The sequence below is a fragment of the Squalius cephalus genome (genome assembly GCF_949319135.1).
Source record: "Squalius cephalus genome assembly, chromosome: 19".
Taxonomy (NCBI): Eukaryota; Metazoa; Chordata; class Actinopteri; order Cypriniformes; family Leuciscidae; genus Squalius; species Squalius cephalus.
Genome location: NC_137140.1, coordinates 6,060,235 through 6,088,133, shown reverse-complemented (window position 1 = coordinate 6,088,133; position 27,899 = coordinate 6,060,235). Strand labels below are relative to the sequence as shown.

The 27,899-nt window shown below is 36.6% G+C and overlaps 2 protein-coding genes across 5 annotated transcripts in view; one reads left to right on the top strand and one right to left on the bottom strand.

The window, feature by feature from the left end:
* itga3b (integrin, alpha 3b) overlaps window positions 1-20,373 on the top strand; it is a 56,059-nt gene extending 35,686 nt beyond the window's left edge. For 2 of the 3 annotated variants that reach the window (XM_079850929.1, XM_079850930.1), the window contains exons 10-26: window positions 1,572-1,652; window positions 1,757-1,824; window positions 1,906-2,042; window positions 3,222-3,368; window positions 4,747-4,844; window positions 5,685-5,841; window positions 6,074-6,151; window positions 6,329-6,408; window positions 6,573-6,650; window positions 10,531-10,633; window positions 11,602-11,778; window positions 11,862-11,969; window positions 12,058-12,171; window positions 12,255-12,353; window positions 14,072-14,197; window positions 15,631-15,789; window positions 17,331-20,373. In XM_079850929.1, coding sequence (XP_079707055.1) covers window positions 1,572-1,652; window positions 1,757-1,824; window positions 1,906-2,042; window positions 3,222-3,368; window positions 4,747-4,844; window positions 5,685-5,841; window positions 6,074-6,151; window positions 6,329-6,408; window positions 6,573-6,650; window positions 10,531-10,633; window positions 11,602-11,778; window positions 11,862-11,969; window positions 12,058-12,171; window positions 12,255-12,353; window positions 14,072-14,197; window positions 15,631-15,741 — 1,762 coding nt within the window. In that variant the 3' untranslated portion in view covers window positions 15,742-15,789; window positions 17,331-20,373. The remainder of the gene's footprint in view (window positions 1-1,571; window positions 1,653-1,756; window positions 1,825-1,905; window positions 2,043-3,221; window positions 3,369-4,746; window positions 4,845-5,684; window positions 5,842-6,073; window positions 6,152-6,328; window positions 6,409-6,572; window positions 6,651-10,530; window positions 10,634-11,601; window positions 11,779-11,861; window positions 11,970-12,057; window positions 12,172-12,254; window positions 12,354-14,071; window positions 14,198-15,630; window positions 15,790-17,330) is intronic. The other variant, XM_079850928.1, reaches the window with a different exon arrangement.
* Window positions 20,374-20,501: 128 nt separating this feature from the next.
* The window catches only part of ace (angiotensin I converting enzyme (peptidyl-dipeptidase A) 1), a 28,576-nt gene continuing 21,178 nt past the window's right edge, over window positions 20,502-27,899 (bottom strand). Inside the window, exons 17-25 of one of the 2 annotated variants that reach the window (XM_079850926.1) lie at window positions 27,654-27,845; window positions 26,110-26,207; window positions 25,330-25,502; window positions 24,225-24,448; window positions 24,001-24,145; window positions 22,457-22,555; window positions 22,237-22,359; window positions 21,950-22,137; window positions 20,502-20,972 (exon numbers count right to left, since the gene is read on the bottom strand). In XM_079850926.1, the coding sequence (XP_079707052.1) occupies window positions 20,776-20,972; window positions 21,950-22,137; window positions 22,237-22,359; window positions 22,457-22,555; window positions 24,001-24,145; window positions 24,225-24,448; window positions 25,330-25,502; window positions 26,110-26,207; window positions 27,654-27,845 (1,439 nt within the window). In that variant the 3' untranslated portion in view covers window positions 20,502-20,775. Of the gene's footprint in view, window positions 20,973-21,751; window positions 21,797-21,949; window positions 22,138-22,236; window positions 22,360-22,456; window positions 22,556-24,000; window positions 24,146-24,224; window positions 24,449-25,329; window positions 25,503-26,109; window positions 26,208-27,653; window positions 27,846-27,899 lie in introns of those variants that run through there. The other variant, XM_079850927.1, reaches the window with a different exon arrangement.

The following is a 27,899-nucleotide window of genomic DNA, read 5'->3' as shown; positions in this document are numbered from 1 at the left end:
GCATATATATTTAAGAAAAATGTGTTATTTATATATAAAATATTTATATATAATATAAATTATATATAATATAAATATATATACACAGTATATACATGCAAATATTTCTTAAATATATGCATGCATGTGTGTGTATTTATATATAGAAAATAATTATACACCGTACACACACATATATTATGTAAAAACAAACTTTTATTTTGGATGCGATTAATCGCGATTAATCGTTTGACAGCCCTAGTATATACATACAAATACTTTCAATCAAAAGTTTGGGCACACTTAAATGTATGTTTCTCATGACCTTAAAATAAATTTTTGGTTCTTGAAATTTGCTCTGTAGACAAATATAAATTATCAAAGCTTATCAAAGGATTGATTGATTGATTGATTGATTTAGTATATTATATTTTATGTCATTTATAATTATTTTTATTTATTGTATTTAGTAAATGTATGTGTATATTATATTTTATATCATTTATATTTATTTAAATCTATAAATAAATGTATTGTTATTATTAAAAACCACAGTATTTATTTACTTACATAAAGTAACTGTCAAACGTTTGGAATCATTTCAATCTTCTGCTCACCAAAATACCTGTTTTATATGTGAATATTGTTAAATGTCATTTATTCCTGATCAAAGCTGAATTTTCAGCATCATTACTCCAGTCTTCAGTGTCACATGATCCTTCAGAAATCATTCTAATATGCTGATTTGATGCTCAAGAAACAGTTCTTTTTATTATTAACGATAACATTTTTGTGGAAACAATGATACCATTCAATCATTTGTGGTAAGTTAAAGGAGAAGAAAAAGAAATTAATACATTTTATTCATCGATGATGCATTCAGTTGACATAAGTGACAGTGAAGACATTTATAATTAAATAAATGCTTTAATAAAGTTAATAAATACATTTAATACATTTTAATAATAGCTCTTTATTGAACTTTCAATTCATCAATGAATCCTGAGAAAGAAACATAATTTCCACAAAAATGTTAAACTGCAAAACTGTTTTGAACATTGATAATAATAAAAAAATAATAAATATTTCTTGTGAAGCTAATCATCATATTAGAATGATTTCTGAAGGATCATGTGACACTGAAGACTGGAGTGATGATGCTGAAAATACGGCTTTTCATTACAGAAATAAATTACATTTTAAAACATATTACAATAGAAAACAGTTATTTTTTATTGTAAATTGTAAGTTAATTGTAATCATATTTCATAATATTTCTGTTTTTACTGTATTTTTGATGCAGCTTTGGTGAGCATTAGAGTCTGCTTTTTTAAAAACAAACAAATTTTAATTGTTTCCAAACTTTTGACTGGTACTGTATATACATACATATTGTACGTATTATACATGCGTACATACAATAATAACAGACAGCAAGCAGTCAACAAGCATCCAGATGAACACCAGAGACCAAATGGATGTGGTCCCTGCGTGCTTGGAGCGCCCCCTGCTGGTCACAAGCGTTCTCCTAAAAATCAATCCGTTCTGTAAGATAACCTCAAAATACATGATGCTTGATGGGTGTTTTCCAGGTCGCGTCCGGTCATCCACCTCTCCAAAAACTTTACAGTGGAGCCGAAGATTGTGATTCCAAGCCAGTGTGTGAATTCCTGGTAAGATGCACATGCATTTGATTTTTCAGTATTTCAGTCAAATTATTATGTTATACTTGTCCTGTAGTAGCATTTAAAATAATTATAATATGTTATTTTTATAGCATAAAGGTGAAGATGTGTTTCAGTTACACGCTCAGCAATGGAAACAGAGCCTTCAAGAAGGACATCAGTAAGTGAAACCCTGATTCAGGAGTGTTTCATCTGTGTTTTATTGGATTTACCACACACTGTTTGTTTCATCCTGCTACAGCGGTGAAGTACATTGTAGACGCGGACCAGAATCGCCGTGGTGCCCGAGTCCGTTTCCTTGACAACAAGCAAAGCACATTTACAGGCTTTCTCTCTTTCTCTGCTCCCGCATGTCAAGAGCTGGAACTTGGTGTTAATGTGAGAGACCACCTGCTCAGACCACCATGCACATACACTACACACACACACACACACAGGCTTGAATATGTGGTTTAAGGGCACTCTCCATAGGCGTAATGATTTTTATACTGTACAAACTATATTCTATCCCCCTACCCATCACAGAAAACTTGTGGTATTTTTGAATTTGAATAAAAAACGTTTAATACGTTTTTAAGTCATTTGGTGTACGTGGGCACGGGAGGTGTCCTCTTAAACCATGTTTACATTGTGATACCCATGTGATTATACACATTGGTGTGCTTATAAACCACAAGAACACACACGTATTCACACTGATGCAAATCCTGCATTTAGATAGCCATAGTAGGGTATTATTTGTCTGATGGTAGTAATTATAATAATTCACATTAATGATAAATGTATATATTTATTTTTTAATTACATTTTATATAATTATGCATTTATTTCTAAATAAATAAATACATTAATTGATGTATTATTATTATTATTACTATTAATAATTATTATTTATGTTTATTTATATTTATTTAAAATTAATTATATAGTATGTAATACTATATCATTTTTTATAAAGAAGTAAATTAATGAATAAATAAATGTATTATTATTATTATTATTATATTTAACAACAATAGTGCATGCATTTATTTATTTATATTATTTTTATAATATATTTTGTATAATTTATAAATAAATACATTAATATAATTATTATTAATTATTTATTTATACTTATATTAATTCTATATTATATTATAAAGTAAATTAATGTTATTAAATTTAATTAACATGAAATTCAAACACAATTAACAATAATGCATGTATTTATTTAAATTAATTTTATAATATATTTTAGTATAATTTATATTTATAAATAAATTTAAATTATTATTATAACAATAATTATCTATCTATCTAGGAAAAGAAGCCAACATATATATAAAACGTATATTATAATTGTATTTAATGCATACAGAAAATTTGCTGTCAAATTTATTAGTCGCAATTAATCGCATCTAACATAAATGTTTTTACATATAAAATATACATTTGTGTGTATGTATATATATATATACAAACTTTCACATCGATCTGAGTAGTATGGTAGTATGCAATTCTGAACCAGTGATCTGTGTTTAGTGAATGAAAAGAGTTTTTTTCTCCCCTCTCCAGACTCCAGTGCTAGACAAACTTCATCCCATAGTGTTCACATTGAACGTGTCCTTGCATGAGCAGAAAGCAGCAGCACAACAAACATTACAAAACCTGGACGCTTTCCCTGTGCTGAGCGGCCAGCAGAAGCAGACTGACAAAACTGAGGTACAAACTAGGGATGTCCCGATACCACTTTTTCACTTCCGATACCGATACCGATGCCGCAGCTTTGGCTATTTGCCGATACCGATATAAATCCGATATTTTTATTTTATTCTTGAACTAATACTAATAATAATAAAATATAATGGAAGCACTTTGCTCAATTAGCCACATAAAAACATCTCACTCAAATGGAGAACAAATACTTCTCCAGTATATAGTCCACAACAACAGTTGATAATGAAAGACTGCCACCCTTTATTCAAAAGACCTTGAGATATGTTTGGTAACCTGAATGAATTTAAAATTAATTTGCTATATTTCAGATCAATATATTTGTTTCCTTTAAATTTTAATTAACTTTAACTTTATTCTCATCTGAATTATAAATAATTTATTTCTGTATAAAATAATACTACCATTAAAATCACATTTGATTTTCTTTTCAATGTAGAATGTGTAACTTAAAAATAAACAGATTAGTGCTCTGTTTTAGGACAAGAAATGAAAACCAATGCAATGATGAATGTCCAAAAGATGATATCATTTTTGCTTTTAAACAGTGTGTGTGTGTGTGTGTGTGTGTGTGTGTGTGTGTGTGTGTGTGTGTGTGTCAGTTACAGTTTGACAAGAGTTTACAGTTTGACAAAAGCACAATGTTGGGTTTTACACAAATATAAGTAGGCTAAACACTTTTTGCAGTTTTAATGATGTCCTGTATGAAAATGACGGAGTATGTTTTTATGTTTCCACTGTTCGATCGCGCCCGTTCCTCTCTCTCTCTGACACACACACACTCCAGCATTGCAATCTTGACATCGCAGCCTGTTCATTTTGCTGCGTTCACACCAAATGCGAATAGAGCGTCAAATTTGCGTCTATCGCGTCTAGTTCGATGCTTGAACAGTTTGAATCCATTCGCGCGTCCAAAGTGAATAGGACGCGCCGCGCGCGTATAATGATAAAGTGAGCGTTTGAAGCGATATAGACGCGCGTTCAGAGCTACAGATTAGGTGTCCCTAAAGAACCCGCATATGCGCGTATCTAACAGTAACGTTAGTTCCGTATTACATTAATTAATGTGCACGCGAGATTTATTTATTTTTATACCGTGTATTCTCTGTGTAAATCCATGCACCGAACGTACGTTCAGTACGAATACGTACCGTTCCACCCCTAATGAGTATCGGATCATAGGTATCGGATAATTTTTTTTCTCCCCTCCGATATCCGATCTAGCGTTTTGGGCCAGTATCGGCACGATACCGATGCCGTGGATCGGATCGGGACATCCCTAGTACAAACCAGTCTGCATTTCCATCAGCCGAACACAAACCTCTGCTCCAAGGTCTTGAGCGTGCTTTGCTGTGTTTTTCCTCAGATCAACTTTCACAAGGAGTGTGGTGACGACAACACTTGTAGCAGTAACCTGCAGCTGAAGGCCATATTTGCTGATGAGAATTACATCCCCTTCCCAAGGTGAGGATTCTTGATGGAAACTGCTTGATGTGAATATACACACACTGACATGAGCATTTATTCAAAGATGGAGGTTCTACAGCTACAATCAGTTCAGTTGTCTTTTGAGTGAAAGCAGTAATTCAATTATTATTATTATATACTATTATTATTTCAATTATCTTATAATTTTGGCAGGCTTATCCATAAATCGAATGATTACTGTAAGTTCCAATTGTGTGCCATATGAAACAATGTTCAGAGTGGAATAGTACAGCCTATAGTGTAGTGTTTACTACATAGTGCCCACTATTTATTAAAAACATATTTTTAATAAATGAAGTCTGAAATCTGATTATTTTTAAATTATATTATATTATATTATATTATATTATATTATATTATATTATATTATATTATATATTGGCAACTTACCAACACAGTATTTTATTTTATTATATTTTATTTTATTTTATTTTGGGTAAACTGTACAATTAGTTTTGTAATTATTGCAAAATAAACTATTGGCAACTTACCTATATCATTATATTATTTGTGGTGTAATGTACAGTAAGCCAGCCACTATTGGAAAATAAACTTACCAAGGTTTTTTTTGTGGTTTTTTTTTATTTTATTTTTTTAACGTTATTATGTGAGAGGACAGGAGAGATATGACAGACATGAGAGCAGCACATGGACTAAAAAAAATAAAAAATAAAAAAATAAAAAAAATATTAATTAATTAAGTCTGAAATCAAAGTATCTACATTTTATTTTAATTTACAAATTAGCTAGTCCTCCTCAAAAACTATTGTTTGAATACACTTGGAAAATATGCTGGATGTTCTGGTTTGTTCACAGTCAAACTGTGGAGTTCAACAGTAACATTAAGAAGCTGGTGATGATGGTGGACGTCACTAACATGCCCGATGAAGGCAGGCAGGCCGAGGACGCCCATCAGGCCACGCTCAACATCACCATCCCCCCCACACTCAAATACTCAGGAGTGCGCACTCAGGTGAGTCCACATGGGGACGCTGTTTCACAAAGATGATCTCTTTCATGTCTCAAACGTTTGTGCTTTCTTGAGCTATTTTCTGTACTATTTTCACTTTGATTTGGGATTTGCTTCGTAAAATATATTGCTTGGTTGCTACATTTGAATTTAAGTTCCTGCTTGAGACTTTTTCTAGTTAATCTTATTAATTGAATCATTTCAATGCTGTTCTCTTGGTTTGTCTTCATTACAGCCTGGTTTTGATATTGAGTGCAGCGCAGACGACACCATCATATGCAATCTGGGAAACCCATTTAAAAGCAAACAGAAGGTAGCAGTCTTACTGAAACCTGTCCAATGTGTGACCTTTCTGAAGATTTGCATGTACATTAAAAAAGCCTCTCTGATTACTCATTTTCCACGGGCCATTTGAATGAACTCAGCTAATCAATTGTACAGCTGAAATGTTTTGCTAATTTATTCTCTCTCTTGATTTCCGTCTTCACAGACCTCATTGAAAATCATCTTTGAGACTTCTGGTATAACACTTTACACAGAACAGATTGAATCTCAACTTCAGCTCTCCACGTACGTATGCAGTAACTGAGATGTTTTCTGGTTTATACAGTATACAGTTCCCCTCAATTCCCCTCAACAAATTGTGCATAAAAGACATTTGATTCCGCAAGTCGTTTCTGCAGGTGGTTTTCTGTTACGGTGACTGACTGAACGGTGTTTGTGTTTGTCTTCAGTATAAGTGACCAGAAGGAACTGAATCCTGTTCCTGTCACCCTCAGCGTGAAGAACACAGTCCTCACTACCTTTTCCTTGTACGTATCTTGATATATTGTTAAAAATAAGAAAAAATATTTTTATGATTCATCTGTTGAATGTTTAATAAAGGCCACACTGCCGTTCTGTACACACATAATTCAGTAATATATGGGAGTGACAACCGCATTCTACAACCAAATTAAAATGCAGGTAGTGACAATCAAATTTACAATAATTCTACACAGTGTGTAGGTAAGTGAACTGAACAACTAGTTGTTAAGGACGTATTTAAACGTGCACAGGGAAAGATATACAAAGTGTTTACTTACTTGTTTTACCAAATCTTGCAAGAAAAAAACAGCGAACAAGAACAAGCCCATGAAATAAATCAAAATGCTTTACATTGAAAATAAGACCAAAACACACCCACTTTAAAGGTACAATATGTAAGAATTTTGTATCAAAATATCAAAAAACCACTTGCACAGTGTTATATATTTCTTTCAATTGTGTACTTCCATTATGCTAAATGTTTCCAAGAATTTGTAAATTCAGAGAAATTATCAATTTTAAAAAGTGCCCGTCCATTTTCACTTGTCGCCTGTCAATGACGTAATATCCGCGCTTTCCCTGGTTTTTGCCTTAGTAACCATGGCGACAGACGTTGACAACTGTGTTACGTCTAGTGGCACGCTCACGCTGTTGTTGTTTCATTCAAACATTATGGACCATGACAAGCAGACTTTGGGACAAAAGGAGAAATAAAACAAGGATCAATATTGGCGTGGCGTTTTCGAGATGCCGAGAGCTCCACGTCCGTGACTAACTTCAACTTGACAGAGCTTCACGAGTCACGACTTGACAAAGACGCTGCTCTTGCATGTACTTTATTAGACAAGTGAGCAAATGTACATAAAACGTATCAATGTTATATAGCTCAACATGATGAAATGTTAGAATATGATCAGTATGTTATTCTAATGTTGATCTAGCTTACTGCTAGTGTCACATAGCCAACAAACTAACACATAGAATAACATTATAACTTTCAACAGACTCAAATGCAGTTTAGTATGATAGTGTAACGTTAGACCAAATGAAACAGCGCTGCGTTACCTCACTGTCACGGTCACCAGCTAGTCACCACCTCCTCACTACATTTCCCATCATCCTCCCTGGCCCTCACCTGCATGCACTTCCCAATCACAGAGATCACTGTCACCTGTCACCAATCTTCACTGATCATCATACAGCACTATATACCTGCGCCATACCTGCGCCATACCTGCGCGAACTAATTGTCTTCAGTCATCTGCTTCCTTCATCCGTTTTCAGTCGTCTGCCTCGATCTCCATTTCAGAACCTGCAACAGATAAGACCATTACTCATCCAGACATCCATCCTGAACACTATTCATCAGTTACTCACCTGCTTCCATCGTTGCGATCACATACTTATGCAAATAAACCTGTTGATTACTTTACCTGTGTGAATCCTTCTGTTTTATGACACTGACAATTTTAATTTGTCAAATAAACTGACCTGTGTGAGTACTTCAGCACTTGTGTGTCTTTCGGTAGAATGAAATGTCCTCATTCCTTTATATCTGCGGGACTCTCGTGTGGCGCTGATATGTCTGTTATTAGCAATCGCGACCTGCTTCATACTACAGTCACGTTAAAAAACATGAATGTTTTCAGTCATCCATAAACATTATTAGATCCATCAGCATGGCAGCAAGTCCCATCATTCCGCTTATCACTGCGTCATCAACCTACGCATTAGTTATTGTAAGAGGTTAGCGACCCCTAGCGGCAAAAAAATAAAAAGTACATATTGTAGCTTTAATAAATCCATAAACTTGATCACTATAAAAACACAACGCCTCTGTAGATGGTAGTTAAAATTGCAGTCTTTTGTCACTGTAATGTTACTTTGGTCAAAATAGCGGATGTTAAACACGCAAGATGCCAGAATGATGCGATTAGTATTTAAATGCAGTTGTCACTCCTGAAACTTTAGTGTGTTCGTGGCTTGTTACTGTGGATAAACCCTTCAGTGTTAAAAATCTGTGTTATTTCAGTATCGAGACACTATTATAGGGTTTACTAATATTTAGAATTTATTTTTTATTTTTATATTTTCACAATTTTTATTTTTTTATAGTATTTTATTTCATTTAACATTTATTTTACCTCAAGTAACAAAAATGTTTGATTCATGGTTTTAGTTTCAGTTTAAGCTTTAGTTAACTATAATAACTCTGCCTTAAATGTATCAAATTAATGCACTGTTAATAAGTCCTCATACAACAAAAACAGTCCTGATGATCTTCGTTTAAAGGTACCCCTCCCTTCATTGCTCCGCCCCCAGAATGCATGAACACGCAATGCAAGAGTGGATGTCTCTTTATCATAGCTGAAGCGAAGCAAAATAAAGCTTTGTCAGCGAAGATGACGAATGAATGACAAGGAAGAACAAAAAAATTAACATACAGTAAACAAGACTATATACAACATACCAGGTCCAGACAAACAATGACACTCAAAACTGTCCTGTTACTTTAGCTAACATTACACGCAGTGTTGGGGCTAGTTACTCAAAAAAGTAATATATTACATATTACATATTACTCTCAAAAATAGTAATGCCTTACTTTACTTTATTACTCCCTGGAGAAAGTAACTAGTTATATTACTAGTTATATTACTAGTTACATTTTTTTTCTTAATTACTCTATAATTGCCTGAGATGCATCAGATGGAGGGAGAACATACAAAGGAGGAGTGTTCTTTAGGGTCTTTATTACGCCAACAACAGACTGGCACTGTCTAGCACAAATAACTACAAACAACTGTACTTGTACTTGCCGTTGTTGACGCTTCCATTTTTCCCCATCTGTCCCAATAATATCTGTCTGCAGAGCCGCAGAGCCACAGTTTCACCCCAGCAGTTTTACCCGCGCATGCGCAGTTTCAGGTTGTAATTCAAGCCCTATAAATAGTCATTTATATGCAAAATTGTCTATAAAACACAACCGGTCTTCCGACCTTTTACTATATGCGCGAGGGAGAGAGAGCAATACAGCGCTCGTGTTGTTTGAAGGCGGTGAGAGTGAACGGGCTGCGCGCGCGCGTCCGGGGCGCTATATTTTTTTTCCCAGGATGGTAGGGGAAGACTCATGAATATTCATTAGGGAAGTCATCCCTGATTGGCCTTAACTGCCGCGTGTCGACCAATCGGTGATGGTAAATGATACCTCGTGCCAAACCCAGACCAATCACTGTTCCATTCACGCCCTCCTCCCCTTCCCTTCTGTTCTCTGTGTTGTGTGCCTTGTGTGTGATGAAGGTGCTACTGGCAAATGTAACGCAAGTAACTAGCTCGGGAAAACTGTAATAATATTACTATTTTCAGACGAGTAATGCCTTACACTACCAGTTACTGAAAAAAGTAATATTATTACAGTAACGCGTTACTTTGTAACGCGTTACACCCAACACTGATTACACGACAGCATATCTTGGTTCTGTGAATCATAGCAAAACTAATGTAACTCGCATATGGAGCAGAAACAACGCAACCTCAGCATTTTTCAGCAGTTTTCAGGCCTTCCCGCTCAGCTCTCTCCTGCGCTGGAAAGCTTTTGTTAGCAAACACAGGTCCTAAAGCTCTTCCCTGATCATGACCCTTCATTTTCCAGTGATATTCCTCTGAGCTTTTCTCTTTTGTAATGTCTCTTCTGCCCATCTCTCTTTCTACAGTCTTTCTTCAAATCTCCCTCTTTCTCACTCTCTCTCCTCCCCCATCATGAGTGGACACGCCCCCTCCTGCTGATTGGCTGAGTGTGTTGTGTCCACTTTCAACAGCGCTTCTCAGAAATCACTTACTGCACCTTTAATGCTGTGATTCTCATTCTCTTCCTGTCGTGTGCAGAGAAAAGCCAGTGATTGACACGTCCTTCAGTGGAAATGTGATCGGAGAGTCTGCCATGAACAGCACCAGTGATGTGGGGAGTCCGCTGGAGTTTGTGTTTCGTGTGAGTGTGGCTTTATAGGTTTGTTTGGACACACACCAAAAATTATTTTTATTTTAATGTATCAGGCTCAAATCATTTTAATTGTATACAATATTTAGCTGGTGCAGATTCTCAAAAAATCTAAAGTAGACAACATCTAAATAGATCTAAATAGACCAAAATGAGATCTGAGGCCACTTTTAAAGCAATAGTTTACTTAAAGGGATGGTTCGGAGTAAAATCAACCTAGGGTCCTTTGCACCATGACCCCGAGCCAAACACCCCCCAGAAGCCTTTTTTCCCTTGGTCGAACATTATTAAAGATAGAGCTTATCAGATATCACCCGAATTGTTTAGTGCAGGCGCTAATGGATCCAAGGATGTATCTCGTAAATTACCCCACTAATAATGCCCAGTATGGTACCAAACTTCTACAGTAGTACAAATAGGTTCTGTACTCATAAAACGAGGCATTGGAAAGTTTGTAAGTACATCAGGAGTTTATTTAAATAACACTTGCCTGATGGCTTAGGCTACTTGGGATTTGGGAAAAGCACTAAAACCATTCGGCTGATATCTCTAAATATGCTCTAACTTTAATAATGTTCTACCAAGGGAAAAAAGGCTTCTGGGGGGGTGTTAGGCTCGGGGTCATAGTGCAAAGGACCCTAGGTTGATTTTACTCCGAACCATCCCTTTAAAAATGAACATTCTGTCATCATTTACTCACCCTAATGTCGTTCCAAACCTGTATGAGTTTCTTTCTTCTACGAAACACAAAATAAGATATTTTAAGGAATCAGTTTTTTGTCCATACAATAGAAGTCAATGCTCACCAGAACTGTTTGATTACCAATATTCTTCAGAATATGTACTTTTGTGTCACATGAGGGTGAGTGAATGATAATGTAAGTTGTGGGTGAACTATCCTCTTAAGCTCCCTTTAATTAGGTCAAACGCTAAAAAAGTTATTTGTGTTCACATTCCAGGTGAAAGTGCTGGGAGAACCTCTGGGAAATTTGGGAACTCTGATGATTGACTTTAAATGGCCATTTGAGGTAAGCAATGGGAAATGGCTGCTGTATCTCACAGAGATAGTGATCAAAGGAGCGACGGAGTCCCGCTGTGTCCCACCAGGGAAGATTGTCAACCATCTCAACCTCACAGTGAGTCTGAGGAAATGGATACAGCAGCCCACAGTTACTCGTTTTCAGTTTCATTCACTTCATTCGGTTGTCATCTCTTCCAGTTGTCAGATCAAGGTACTAAACGATCTAAGAGAGAGGCGGGCTCTGCGCATCCCCATGCAGAAGCTTCTGTTAAAGTCCTGGGACCTCGTAAAGTGCCCCATTTGCTGGTGAGGCAGACGTTTGCTCTCTGAGGAGTGATTTTCATAGTGTCCCACCAGTTATTTCATCATCCTAATGTCTTTTATCTCTGTTCAGGAGTGTTCAAAGCAGACGGCCCACTGTCTGACCTTCTCCTGCCCGCTGCACAACATGTCGACTCAGGCGGAGATCAGAGTCAGGTCACGTGTGTGGAACGGCACCTTGCTGGAGGTTTGTACAGTAGCTGTTTATCAAGTACTCTTTGTCGTGGTGCTCACTAAATGGCTCCTGGAATCTTTGTGGTTTTCTTGCAGGATTACGCCAATGCCTTGCGAGTGGAGGTAAAGGGGCAGGCCACGTTGAGACTGCTGGCAGACAAACCGGCCATCAAAATGGACAACCAGACCAGAGAGGTCAGAGCTGTTCACATTAAAGTTCACACAATGATGAATGATTTTCTTACCCTAATGACGTTTCATAGTTCATAACCTCCATGGACTGTCAAGCTCCAAAAAAATAACTGTAAAAGCACCATTAAAGTAGTCTAGACCAGGGGCTTTCAAACTGAGGACCGGAGACCCCCAAAGGGGCCGCAAGGGAGTGACAAAGGGTCAGTGGAAAAATCGACAGTAAAAAAAAAGAAAGAAAAAAAAATATACACACACACACATATATATATATACACACACACACACACACACACACACACATATATATATATATATATATATATATATAATGTTCATTTGTCAATTAAAATAAATAAACTTATTAATATAAATAAAAATAGATTCAAATTAAATAAATAAACAAACAAATAAATAATACATTTAACAGTACATTATAACATTATAATATAAGAAATATATAATAATGTAACTTAATAGAAACTCATTTTAGGTTTATATTATTCATTTTTCCGTGGCATTGAAAACATTATTACTCTCTAGACGACTTGTGCACTGTATTGTATAGTAAGTCTTCTTAAAGGGGTGGTTGATTATGATTTCACTTTTCTAACTTTAGTTAGTGTGTAATGTTGCTGTTTGAGCATAAACAACATCTGCAAAGTTACAACGCTCAAAGTTCAAAGCAAAGGATTCAAGGAAGATATTTGCTTTTAAAGAAATCGCTTTTTAAGGACTACAACAAAGGGCTGGTAGGGACTACAGGACATTCCTCCCGGGTTAGTGACATCACCAACCCTAAAATTTACATAAACCCCGCCCCCGGAAAAGCATTTATAGAATATCATGACAGAATATGCTAATCAGTGACTAGAAAATAACTACACATAAGCTACATACATTCATCAATTAACCATTCAGAAATGTTGTCTACATGTTGTCACTTCTTCTTGAGTCTCTCAATCATTGTCCGACTCCGGTTTGAACATAAATATTGACATTTTCAGTGCATGTCTGTGTGAGGTAAAAGGACACAAGATGTTGAAGCTCCGCCCTCTGTGCCGGGAGCAGCAGCTCATTTGCATTTAAAGAAACAGACACAAAACAGTGCGTTTTTGCTCACCCTCAAAAAGTGACAATTTTAACATGCTATATAAAATATCTGTGGGGTATTTGAGCTAAAACTTCACATACACACTCTTATTTGACATCTTGTGAAAAGGGCATTATACCACCCTTTTAAATCTTGTAATATACTGTACAATTCAAATTGACAATTAAAGTGTATCTTTCCTGATTTTCAAAGCGCTATATTGTTACAACGTCGGTAGGATATGTAAATGAACAATGTTTACTCATTCTCCATGTTACCTGGATCGAAAAATTCACGTTCATTTGTCTGCAAAATCCCACCAGATGATGCAAAACGCGTGAATACTACAGATCGGCATTGTTCAGCCTACGGACAGTTTGATTAACAGAGGGTTATTAACCAAGCAGTTATTGTAAGAGTAGGGTTTTCACTGGAAATGGTGCTTTTTTGTGGTCAATATAAACTCTGAATCCTCATCTGTTTATTTTGTTCCATGGAGTGACATGAGAGTAAATAAATGTTGACTGAATGTTAATGTTTGGATTAACTGATCCTTTAAAATATTCACAGTGTAACTCCTAATGAGATGGCTAAAAGCTCATCTGTTTTGAATGTCCTTTTGTCTCTGTAGTTTTCAGTCAACATTGACCCGGTGCTGGGAGAGGAGATGCCGTATGAAGTTCCTCTCTGGATCATCATTGTTGCAGCGGTTGCAGGGATACTGTTATTAGGCATCATCAGTCTCATTCTGTGGAAGGTATCTGTGCACTTATATTTGGTCAACATTCCCTCAAAATCAAATAAGGAATGTTAAAAAAAATAATAATTTGCCCATCATTTAGAATGATCCAGGTCAAAACTGGACTGGGAAGTATTATGTTATACACTTGAGATGAGAAATGTGCTACAGACTAGACAGAATTTAATTAATTGGTCACAGGTGTGTGCTATTTTATGATGGCACTGAATATGAATCGTCTGGTCCATCTGAGTTGATGTCAGTGTTGGGGGTACGTTACAAGTAACGTGAGTTTCGTAATCAGAATACTTTTGTTTTTCAAGTAATGGATTACTTTTAAATTTACAACAAACTTTCTGAATTACTTTTTTAAATAAGTAACGCAAGTTACTTTGTTTTTCCATTTACTGGCTGACAGCTTTCCTGTCTCCATATTGAGAGAAATCAGGAGTAAGTGCAGAGGCGTTGTGTGCACTGTGAGAACTTTACGGTAATTGTAGTTCTTGACTAAATGTGAGCAGGCATTTACGCATCTCTCTTGCACAAAAACAGATTCAGTAAAAATGGTGAAATGCAATCTCAGAAAATGACACAAACCTGCAATAATTAAATATGTTAAATTATACAATTATACTTTATGTATATTTAATATCACTTTATTAACTAATATCTTTGCTGCTGACCTTTGATGATCAAATTCAGCCATACCAATAAGCAAAATAACTTTAGTTAAACATCGCATTGACTTTAGTTAAACATTGAACTTTCTTCTCCTGAACAGCTTCACCAAGGTTTGTTTGAGCTGCGCCCTCTACTGTACAGGCGTGAATCTTTTGGCGTGAAAGTGCCTTTACAATATATAATATACATACATACATACATACATACATACATACATACATACACACACACATATATATTATATACACACTACTATTCAAATGTTTGGGGTCGGATTTATTTATTTAATAAAAAAAAAGTAATATTAAGAGTAATATCATTACTCCAGTCTTCAGTGTCACATGATCCTTCAGAAATCATTCTAATATGATGATTTGCTGATCAAGAAACATTTCTCATTATTATCAATGTTGAAAACAGTTGTGCTTCTTCTTATGTTTGTGGAAACCCTGATGCATTTTTCCAGGATTATTTAATAAATCATACCGACAACAAACTTTTGAACTATAGTGTATACCATTACATAAAATTACCTAAGCACGAAATTAAATTTTGATCATACCATCCACTTTTAAGCATTTTTCTAAAACATTTATCTATAAACCATAAATTAACCAAGGACGGTTAATAGACCCATATGACAGGACAGATTTAAACCACATGCTTGCAGTCCATGAAATTTTACTGCACACCCTTGATGTGAAATGTCACCGCATCTTATTTAAATTAGTAATACATGTCCCGCCTTGGGCTCCGCCCCTCCTCCACAGTGTGGTTTCTTCCGACGGGCCAGCAGGAGGGAGATGTATGAGGCCAAATCCCAGAAAGCAGAAATAAAGATCCAGCCCTCTGAGACAGAGAGGCTGACGGAGGAAAACTGAGCCTGCGGGGCCCGTGGGCCGCTATGGCAGCACCGTTAGGGCCCTTCGGTAAAGCAGAGCCAGGATCTCTCCCTGGTTAACATACGCTTTTTCTGACTCTTCACTTTGGAAGCCTGTTACTCACATTCTAACTCCGTAATCCCTTCACTGCCAGAGTCAGATAACCATCTCCTCTTTTCTTTATTCTGTCTTGCTCAGTAAACTAACCCTAAATATTCCCGTGTAAAATGGACCTCAAATGGGAATCTCAATGCAATTTTTTTTTCATTAATGAAATTTTACGTTTCAGTACATTCTTTTTTCCACTGTAATCTGCCCACTTTTTCAGCAGCTTGGGTTTCCAAAAGTATTTTTTCCATTCATTTTTCCCATAGGAATTGTAGACTTCGTTATAAGCCATGAACCAAACCAGCCCGCTACAAGATGAATCATAACACTACAAACTTTGATTTGAAGCAAAAAAGTATTTGAAAATCTGACAAAAATGCAAAGGTACAAGACTGTGTACTTAATGGCTTTAATGATGGAAAGAACTACAATCCCATGAAGCATTGCAAACTGCATAATTAAATTAAAAAGTATTTGAGAGCGTAGGGAAACTGACTCGATTGTGGCATCCGTAGTGCTTCATGGGAGTGGGCGGAGCTAAAAAGCTCTTTAGGCACGTTTAGCTTTTTTCCCGACTCTTGGTTGGTAGAATTTTCTGCACAGCATCATGGGTAATGTAGTTTTTCACCACATATGTTGCTGTTAAAAATAATGCAGGCTGACACTTCAGCAGAAGCAAATACCATTGATTAACAACCTCCTAGCTCACAGTATGTCTGTCTTTAAAGTTTTATCCTTAAAGATAAATTTCCCTATGTAGAAAATGAATGGAGTTTTTACTTCCGGGGCCTGACTGTTTCATTCTATTGAAGCAAAATATTCTGTTTTTTTTTTTTTACCTATGATCTTTAATCATGTTTATGCATTTATACAGTTACATATTCACCCCAAAACAAAAATTTTGAAAACATCATTTACTAACCACATATTATTTATTTTCTTCTGTGAAACACAAAATGAGATGCACAATTTCCAAGCTGCTATTTTTTTAATCAAGGAAAGTGGATTTTTACTGCAAAGCTCCAAAAATGACAACAAAAAAAAAACATAAAAAAAGTATGATAAATATGACTAATGTCATTTGTGCTTGCATTCAATTAAAATTTTATGCCAGACAACTTTTCTTGTGTCACGTGAACAATCATGGCGCAGCATATTTGAACAAAGCAAATGAGAAACGAAGGAGTGAAATTAAGTATTTCAGTGAATAACAGTTTAAATTTTTGGTCTGTTTCTCACAAATTTATCAAATGGCTTCACAAGATCTGAAATATAGTGCACACGTCATATGGATTACTTTAATTTTTATTGCTTTTGTGACGTTTTTCTGAGCTTTGCAGCATACTTTCATGAAAAACACCTAAAAAAATAGGTTAGGATGAGTAAATGAGAACATTTTAATTTGGGGGTAGTTATATTAAGAAGCATACCTGTTACTCTTACCTGAAATATTTATTTGATTCTCTGTCTGTCTTGCGCAGTGTGGTTTCTTCAAGAGGGCTGTTTACTACAGGATAATGCCAAAGTACCACGGTGTGAAAATACGCAAAGAGGAACGCTATAACTTGGCCTTTCAGCCCGAGCAAGAACTGAGCAAGAAACTCTGGGTCACCAACTGGACTGAAATGCATGAATATTACTACTGACCTCTTCACCTCTCTCCGTCCAGAGCCAGGGGAGCGTGACGACTGGAGGGTGTATTTTGTTAACCCCGGACAACTCAACAGACACTGGACACTGGCGTTTGGAGCCATCATTCACACGCAGTGAGCTATTGAGAAATGTTTGTTGGTCTGTGTGCAATATCATGTTTTGTAGACCATTAAACCACTTTCAGCAAAGCCAGATTTTCGGCATTGTCTGGGACGTCTCTAACCTAGTAATGATGAATTGATTTATTTGACTATTTTTCAATCTCATGAACATGTAAATATGTGTTGGTTTCAAGCGTGTGCTTTATTGCTTTTTAATTTCATTCCACTATAATAGTTTTTAATGTAATCAAGGTGATATACTAACTTCCCCCCTTATGTTGAGGTCAGAAGATGTCTGCTATAGTTTACCTGCCAAAGCAGTGAGTCATTTTTACTTGACATTTCCATCATGCTATAACTGATCTGAGAGCTGTTCTCATAAAACAGCACTGAGGAAATAGACACGATTTCCAGTTCTGCTGAATTCAATTGCATTTTGTTTTGATGCTTACTTTGTAACACTTGTCTATTTTTCCAGCTACTTCCTCCCATGGAGAAAGACTCTTAAAAACAAAGGTTCTTTATTGGCATCAGTGGTTCCATGAAGAACCTTTAACATCCACTGAACCTTTCCAGCGCACAAAAGGTTTTTTAAAGTGGAAAAAAGGTTCTTCAGGGGCCGTATTCACAAAGAATTTTAAGGCTAAAAGTAGCTCCTAACTGGCGAATTTAGGAGCAACTCCTAAAAATAATGGGCGTGTCACTCGTAACTTTAGGACTCCTAATTTTTTTGACTAAGAGTAATTCACGAAGCATTTTAGCCCTAAAAGTAGCACCTAAGCCTGGGACAGCTTAAAAGAAGTTGAGAGGACTCCTAACTCACTAAGACCTTCACAAACCGCTTTTTGTGGCATTTCACGTTGCGATGTTTTGAAATGCGTATGCGGCGGCTACAGGAGCTTCCAATCGCGAGGGAACAATTTTGCATTGTAGGCATAACTAGGGATGCAATAACGCCACCAACAACAACCAAAACTAGGCTACTCATTGCATGTAAACTAATTGTAACGTTTCATTGTGAATCAAATTAAAATGTTCTTCTCTTTGCAAACGTAGGCAGAGGCATATAGTGACAGATTAATTCAATAATGTTGCAAAGATATTGCATCAATCCATATGTTTCATTAGGCTACTAGGCTATTTGTTTTGCCTTACTCTTTATTCATTTAGGCTATTTATTCAGTTATTCATCATCTTCCGTCCTTCGCACTACTTGTGTAGCGCACACATTCTCAGACCTGTCACCTGTCACTCGTCACTCATCATCGTAGGGGAGGTTTTTGGAATCATCCCCGCGTTACAATCATCAGCCAATCAAGGTGGTCACTTCAGTCAAGCTCGTGCATGAGTAATGACGTCATCCATAGCAACGAAGACTCACTCTTAGTTTAGGAGTTGTCATTTTTCTTTACTAAGAGTAGGTCTGAAAGGCGTTGTGAATAACTTTTTTAAGAGAAAACTCCTAGCTAAAATCTTTTAGTGCGATTTAGGAGTACTCCTAGTGGTAAGATAAAATGCTTTGTGAATACGGCCCCAGATTATTCAAATGAAATTTAAATGAAATTTTTTAAAAAGAAAAAAATTGATCTTTTAAAAACCGTTCACTGAAAGCTTCTTTGGGGAACCAAAAATGGTTCTTCTATGGCATCGCTGTAATAAAACTCCTTTTGGAACCTTTATTTTTAAGACTACAATGTCTAAGTGTGTAAAACGTTTGCTCAAATCATTATATTCCTGTCAGAATTTGTTGGGTGAATGAAAAAAAAACCTCAAATATATTTCAGTCATGACAACTCTTGGAGTGTATTATTTAACCAACATTGGTTGATGGTCCCTTTTGAACATTCTGTTGACTATAAGTAACTTTACAACTACATGTCAACTAACTCTCATTAGAGTATTAGACTCTCTGTTTAATATCTGCTAACACTTTATTGTGATGTTCCCCAAAAAGACACATTACTGACTGGGGCATGGAAAGTACATTTGCTTGATTTTGGCAGACGAGATCTGCTACGCTGATGCTGTGCAAGTACAAGAATTGTACAGATCTCTATAAGTGGTGCTGGGGAGGAGGAAGGGTAGACAGAAGTTTTCATAATCGCGCAGTAGGGCTAAGGTACGAAATACTGTACATGTTTATGTGATTGAGGATGGATGTCTGGTCAGCGTTAGAGGAACCAATCAGCGCTCGTTTAGAGTTTCACGACTGAAATATGTGTTTATGCATATATATATATTTAGGATATTTTGTTTTGCGTCAATTTATGACAGTTAAGCACAATTCAATTCTCATTACTGCAATGCAGAAAAAAAAAAAAAACATATTCGTATCATATGAGCAAAAATCCAAACTGACATGTAATTGTTCAATATTCCTGCCCTAAACTCCACTTATTGTTTGAGCCAATGTTTAGTTTTTGTTGATTCTGTGGTGTAATATAACTAGAAATTGTGGTTTGTGCTTTAGTTCGTTTATTCATTTAGTTAAGACGTCCAGTTAAATATGTTTTTGTTAATAATTAAGAATATCTTTGTCTCTACTGTGTCAAATTGTATTGTGTTGACCCTTTTTTGCAGAGGAACAACTACAAGAGAACTACTGTCATGTTGGTGCGATTAATTTTACAAGTGAAGAATGTAGATGTATGCTTGAACAAATGCTATATTTCTATAAAATATGTACAGCCATTGTACTGCCAAGCCACATGGATTGCAGGTTTCATTTCAAAAACATCTCAGATCAGATGATAAAAGATTATTTATGGTGAAGTGGAGTAAGTTTCATAATTTAGTGGAATGTGGTGGATTTGAGTGCATTGTCAGAGAGAAGCGCATATTGTTTAGTTGTTTTATTGTTAAATGTTCTTGCGCTCAGACAATAAGCGAAGCCAGAACGTCTGTATAATTCTTTATTTTCTATAAAGGTTTACCAGTAGAATCAATCAGAAATGTACACAGTTAAGACAATACAAATAATTGAAAACAGCAGTGAAACATTGAATTTTTTTTTTTTTTTTACAAATAAATTACAAGTCACTTTTCATTGCATAGTCAAACAAATTTGACCAAAAATAATAAATATACATTACATTCAAAAAGAGGTGAATCTTGTCCAAAAAATGAATGACTGCAAATGGTAAGAATAGAATAGTTTCCTTTTAGAATCATTTTACTTGAGCTCCATCTGAGACATTGATTTGTCCTGTAAGCGTTTAGTCTTCCTGTATCTGTAGACGAAGAAGACGATGCCGAGCAGGAAGACGATGCTCAGAACCAGCAGGATCCACTGACCCGCTGCAGCGCCTGCCTCATCCACACTCAATCCCAGGAAGCTGACTGCTTTCGGCTTCTCTTCCAACACTGTAACTAACAGGTGAGAAGTGTGGGAGCATTCTGTTAGTTTAAAAGTGCCATGGTCTGCAATTTTGGTATTGATGGTAATGACATTGTTTACCTTTGAGAAAAAGTTGTAAAAACCCGTGTTACTTTAGTTTTATTGAGATACTGTTATAGTTTTTATTCATTTTTGAATCCGTTTTTTTTATTTGAATAGTGTCCATGTTCATTTTAATTTTACGTTTAAAAAAAAATGTATATATATATTAGTTCGTCAAGTTAAACTAAATGAAAATTTTAAATGTTGATGAAGTTAGCTATAGTAGTAACAATTAAGACAAATATTTAAAAGATAGGTTTTATAAAATTCTTAAATATTATAACTAACATCAAATGATTTTAAAATCTTAAAATGAATGATAATTCTGAGTTTCTGTCACTGAGAAATGTTCTCATTTCCATCATAACTAAAAAATCTGTATTCTGTATTCTTTACAAAATTCAGCGATTCTTAAATTATACATATACACCAGTTAACTAAAAAAAATCTGATCCTTATGAAGAGCTTATGAAAGGCAGCTTTTTAGAAATGTATTTTATACATTTTCTAAATGTTTTATAGAAAGGAAGTTAAGACGCATGGGCAGGGAACTAGGGAACTAGTCCGAAATAGAGGCATTTTGGCAAAATATTATAAACTACTGAAAAAGTAGTTATGACACACTGTTTTTATGACTTTTTATTGTTACAATCAGAAGAAAAAAAAAATCTCCATTGGAAGAATCACCTAAATCCAGTGATTTAAAATAGTGTTGGAGCTTGGGAAGTCGTTGTTGGGATTGGTTAACTCACATCTGATGATCAAGAAATAAATACAATTTTATTCTGTTCCAATTCATTTGGCTCAAATTCATTCCAGTTTCCCAGCGGAAGCACATTTACTTTTTAATAAAACACTTCAGTGGTAAACCAACATTTGGATGTCGATTCATGAACTCCATGCTTACTTTTGAATGGTGCCCAGTCGTACTCTGGCCATCCCAGGACGTCCCCGTTCTTTTTGTTCTCCTCCTCCAGCCAGTCGATGAGCGGTTGGAAATATTCCATCAGAGGCTGGACTGACATTTTGGGCTGGCCAGTAATCAAAGTCATGGCTTCAGGCCAGGGTTTACTGAAGCCCATCTTCATCACATCACTGAGACAAGAGGAGACAAAAATGACAAAGAAACTTCATTACTCGTAGTGCTTGTAAAAACTGTAAACAGTCTCAGTTTGTCATCAGTGATTCACTGACCCCAGGAGTTTCCCTGCTTCTTTGGACTGGTAGATGTCACAGTTGTGGAGCGGTGCTGGCTGACCGGCGGCATCACACAGGGCCTTGTGGAACTGGAACTGGATTACAAAACTCACAAAGTACCTATTGGAGCCAAACCAAATATACAGTCAATCCAAAGGCTGTTGTGTAACATTATAGATATTTTCACATTGATGATTTATTGTATTATTATCTATACCTGACATAGGGCACATTAGCTGGGATGTGGAACTTTGCACCAGGGTCGAAGTCGTCCTCAGTGCGAGGTACGGGTGGACACAGTCCCTGGTACTTCATTCTGTTACAATAAAATACAAAAATTCAGCTCTGGTAAAAACTTTACATATTGCACAATTTACATGTTAATATAACTGAAAGCAAACAACAATAACAATGTTTAGATATAAATCAATGCATCGATCAAATGATTACCTAGTTCTGGCATGAAACTCTAGATGGCGCAGGCTGATAGGTCTAAAACTCATTTTGTAGCGATCATGTCATTATCTATATAGCACAGACAGCTGATTGGTTGTTGTTGCATCAGCGGCCAATGAGCTGCAGCTCAGCATTCAAACAAAAACCGGTAGTGTTGCTAGAAGTCAGTAGCGCACTTTCAGAACACATCTACATCATCAACATCAACAACATCATCTGCGCATACACTGCACTGTAAAAAAAAAAAATTGAATTCTTTATCACAATTTTTCACAAATCTTTTGTTAATTCACTGCGCCGCTGGGAACCGAACAATAGCGCTAACGCGCGTCAGCGTGAAGCTTAAAAACGCACTGTGAAAGATGTAGAGGAGCCGAAGCCTGGCACCGTTTGCATATGAGGTTTAGAAGGGGACTGAGGCGATCACAAATTCGTGTACAAGTAGAGAAAGTGTCTAGTGAAGCCCATGGTACCGGCAACATGTCAGAAGTGCCGGTACGCAAGAAGAAGCGAGGGCATGTACCAGCCCAATTCGATCACTGGGTGGGTTTAACTTTAAGGGCACATTCATTTATTTCCAAGAGCAATGTTTTATTAGCTATGCTAAATGTGTGTGGTTGATTCAGATGCCTGTGTGTCCAAGTCACCATTAAAGAACAATCAATACAGTTAAACTAAGTTAAGCGTCATCTCATTCTTTGGATTGCACAGTCTAGTGACAGTCGCATTTGTCGGCCACATACATCATCAAGGTTGCCTCATTTCATAAAAATAACTATTATAAAACTGACTGTTATTCCTCATGAGGCGTAAAGTATTGTAATTTCTGTCTTTCTTTAAAACATAATGGTTACTGTTCTAAAATGAGGCAAACTCAATGACATAGGGCGCACCCTTTCGAAATGAGACACAGCATATGAAATGCTGGTGAATTGAGTCTCAGAGCAACTCTGGAGATGAAGGTCATTTGTTCATGTCCTCAAATAGTGAGACGGCAGAAACAAAAAACACCACAAGCGTCACGATGTGTGTTTGAGTATGCGTAGAAGATCAAACGGTGCCGCTCATTCACACAGAGACACACAGAACATGTAGACTTTCTGTTTAAATAGTCTTTTTGCAGTTTAACCTTCACAGACACTAGTCTATATTGTGATTTGAGTGTACAGCCATACATTTGATTGATTCATCCAAATTTGCCAAATTCCGAGACTTTCCGCATTTTACAGTAAGACTGGATTCTACATCACGGGAATCATAGGGCCCTACTACCCCTTTAACGGTGTGGATTAGAAGAATGGTCACCTCAGGTTCCACCACTCTTTGTTGTACTCTGAGCTTGAGGTCCTTCCATCAAATACTTTCCACCTCCATTGGTCCATCAGGTAGCCGAAAGGCAGGAAGGCAATCTTATCCAAGGCAATGCTCATCAGGAAGTTGATGGTGCTCTCTACAGACCAGTAAAAACCACTTAGAGTTTGGATTGGCATTTAACGTGTGTTTTGTTGCAAGCTTCATTGCGGATGTACCTTTATTTTCCTCCACCTTGTCCAGCAGGCCAATGCTCTTAAGATGTTTAGGTGTGGAGACTGACAGGGCCAATACGTCACCAATGGCCTCGTGGAATCCAGGGTTAGCGCCGTCACGGAAAGAGATGGGTTGATCTTTATACTGCAGGAAGTACTGAACATGGCCCATCTCATGGTGCACAGTGATGAGGTCATCCATGGTCACCACCGTGCACTGCTTGATCCTAGAGATGGTAAGAGGATGGGGAAAAGGTTCACAGTGAGGTTCACAAAATAACACATGGGAAGGAAAAGGCTAAAAAGCTGTTGTTTCAGATGTCATTTCAGCTCCAACATCCTCCCCTTATGAAATGAATAACAGGAATAGGTGAAATTGTGGTTTATTTGGCCTGGCAGACAACTTAGGACACTGTGAAATATAGGCTTTTTCTAAAAACTAGCAAGATTGGTTGTTTACTGCCTATAGGCAGCATAGTGACTGAATCAAGACAAAACCACACACTGTACTGTACATAGAAACTTTATACATTATACCAATAACGCTCCACATCCGATGCGCATGAGAGACTTAACTCGCAATTGATTCCAGTTGAGTTTGTTCCTAACGACGCTTGAGAAAAAGAAGTACACTTTAGCATCCTTTTAAGATTTGAAGTACACATTCACTACAATTAAGCACTTCTTTTTCACAAGGGGATACTCTAGTAAGCATTGTATATGTAGTCCATTGTAAATATATTGAACAATTTTCACCATCTTGGGTGATTTTTGGGATGTTATTGAAACTAACTTCGTCAAAAAATCTTATTGGTTTTTATATGTGGTACCACAGCATTTGTTATTGAATATATCTCACCTCTCCTGCACTCTTGTAAAAAAAGGTACAAAAGCTATCACTGGGGCAGTACCCTTTCAAAAGGTAGGCCTACACCTTTGTACCAAGAGTGCATATTAGTATATGTATTGGTACCAAAAGTGTACATATGAGTACTTAATTGGTACCATAGGACTACCGTCCCAGTGACAGCTTTTGTGCCATTTTTTTTTCTGAGAGTGTGCCACCATGCATGAGTATGACCATCTTGCTGCGATATGAGGCATGTACCTGAAGTCTTTGCGGTTGTAGAAGTCCCAAGCAGAGGCATGGCAGACCACTTCACGGCCATCAGTTGGCTTTTCCAGCATGGACTTGGCCCAAAACTCAGGAGGCATGGGTAGAAGACCCAGAGAAGTGAAGAACTTGTCTGATTCCTCAAACATCCGCTTGGCGTCCCAACCCTGAAGAAACAAAGAGCAGTTTACTAGATGGAAACCAAAGTTTAATATAGATTTATATGCCATTGCACAGTACATCTTTACTAAAAGATTCTAAACCAAACCAAATAAAGTTTCAAGGTTATTAATGTCTTTTACATTTAGTTGAGGAAATCATCATCATCATCGATCGACTGCGAACAGGGTAGGTTGACAGCCGGTCACTAATTTTCTCCATTCCTTGCAAAAATTAGTGACCGACTGTCATCCTACCCCGTTTGCAGCCGATTGATGATGATGATGATGATTTCCTGAGGAAATATCACTTTAAATTCCCAAATATTTAATTTAACTGCCTGAATTCCAATAATCCAATGATTTTTTGTATGCACAAGGAGGCATGAAAGATGTCTATCATGCCTATTTGCACTCCATGTAAACAAGATGCTATTTGTTGCTATTTACACTTGGTGCAAACAGTTTCTACCACTATTTGCACTCAACAACACCTTCTTTAACTCTTAATAAATAGTCGCTGCATTCAGAGAAGGACACACATGGAACCTTTTCCAAGAGTTCAGACTGTGATCAGGGAATAGATTAAAGAATGTGTTTTCAGTTTTGATCTTACTTGGGCAATCATGGCTGGAGTAGCATCCACTTGTGTGGCATCAGGGAATGGAATGGCAAGGTCCATGATCCCAGACCATGTTTGGGCCCACATGTTTCCTGAGAAAAAACAAGCAAAGAAAAATATCAGCCAACTGAACGGCAGGACGTGAGAGATGGTGTAATATCTCTGATCACTGGCACTGGAGGAAACCACTGGGATTGGAATTCCAAGCCATTTAATCTCCAGTCATGTAGAAGTGGAACCATTGCATACACGTACACACAATTTCCAACACGTGCATACCTAATATGTACAGACACACTCACAAAGTCACGCTTGACGATTTTGAATGCACATTAAATCCTGTCGATTCTTTTAGAGATGCCGCAAACAACTACAGAATATCAGTGTAAACCCTCAACAACTAAAACAAAGATGTCAATCCGCAAAGTACTTTTTAGCAGAAACAGTGTAGTTTCAGCAACTTTAGCCTTTGTTTTAGTCTTACTGAATCCTTTTCTGTGTTTTGCCACTTTGCCAACTAAGGACTAGAATTGATTCGAAAATGACTTCTGAAGTGCTGAATTTGAATTGAGGTAGCAAGAATTCAGATTTGGTTTAAAGTAAAGTAACCTCTTAAAAAACCCTCTCTGTCATTGTTCACAAACTCTCACGTCATTCAAAAACTACACAAAGCTGCTGTTTTTCATAATGAAAGTGAATGCTGACTACAACTGTCAAGCAAGCTATTCCATTCTGTTCTACTTTAATATGGATGATAGTGCAACAACAATACATCAAGAACGCTCTAGTCTTCTAAATGGAGCCAAAAAATATTAGTAGTTAGTTACTGTACATCAATGGGAAATAAATAGACATAATTAGTCTGAATCAATAATGTAATAATTTATGCTTTGTTCAACACAGTCGTGGCAGTTTGTGACTACCCTTTTGGTAAATTGGTGGCTAATTCGTATGTTTTCATATGATCTGCTATGCCCCAGTGACAGTTATGTTTAGGGGTGGACATTCATGCTTACTTTTTCAAATCCTTATGTTGAGGTAGTTGACATTCAGTACGATCTATATCTTTCATTTTGAATATATACAAATTTAATTTACGTCTTTTAGTTTGTCAAGAGATTTAAAGTGCCATGTGCGTACGTGCTATAGTACGTAAGAAGGAGCCTTTGATTGAATCCGGAAATAAAGCAAAATAACAGAAAAATGATAGTTAGTCCTCAGATGCCATAGCAAAAAAACTGCCATTGATTCGACTGATTAATTAAAAGAAGTTATTACTCCAACACCTGCGTGACAACATTAACCAACGTGGTTGAACGAAAAATTTTAGTAAACTGGCATGACTAGCTAGTAGATTTCTTCAACAATGCATCGTTCTATGGTAGTTAAGCAGCGAGTTACATCATTGTATGGAAAACCCTGATATTACTGGGCCAGAGAGTTTAGATAACATGTACCATATTACATATTGTTGTTAGTAAGACTTTCTAACCAAAGCATATTGCAATAAAAAGTAATGTGAATAGTTCATCTCTCACCGAGCAAATGAGCTGGAATTGGTCCTTTAAGGTTGATGCGTTCTGGTCCATATTTCTTGTACAGTGCCCTGCGCACATAAGCATGAACGTTGAGGTAGAGCGGTTCTAGATCCTTCCACAAGGCCTCCAGATCCTGTTCAAAGGTGGGGGTCTCATACAGGGAACGCCAGAATGCCCCATTATCAGTGTGACCTGATAATGGACAAACAATCAACATTAGAACATCACTGAAAGATCTCTTGAACT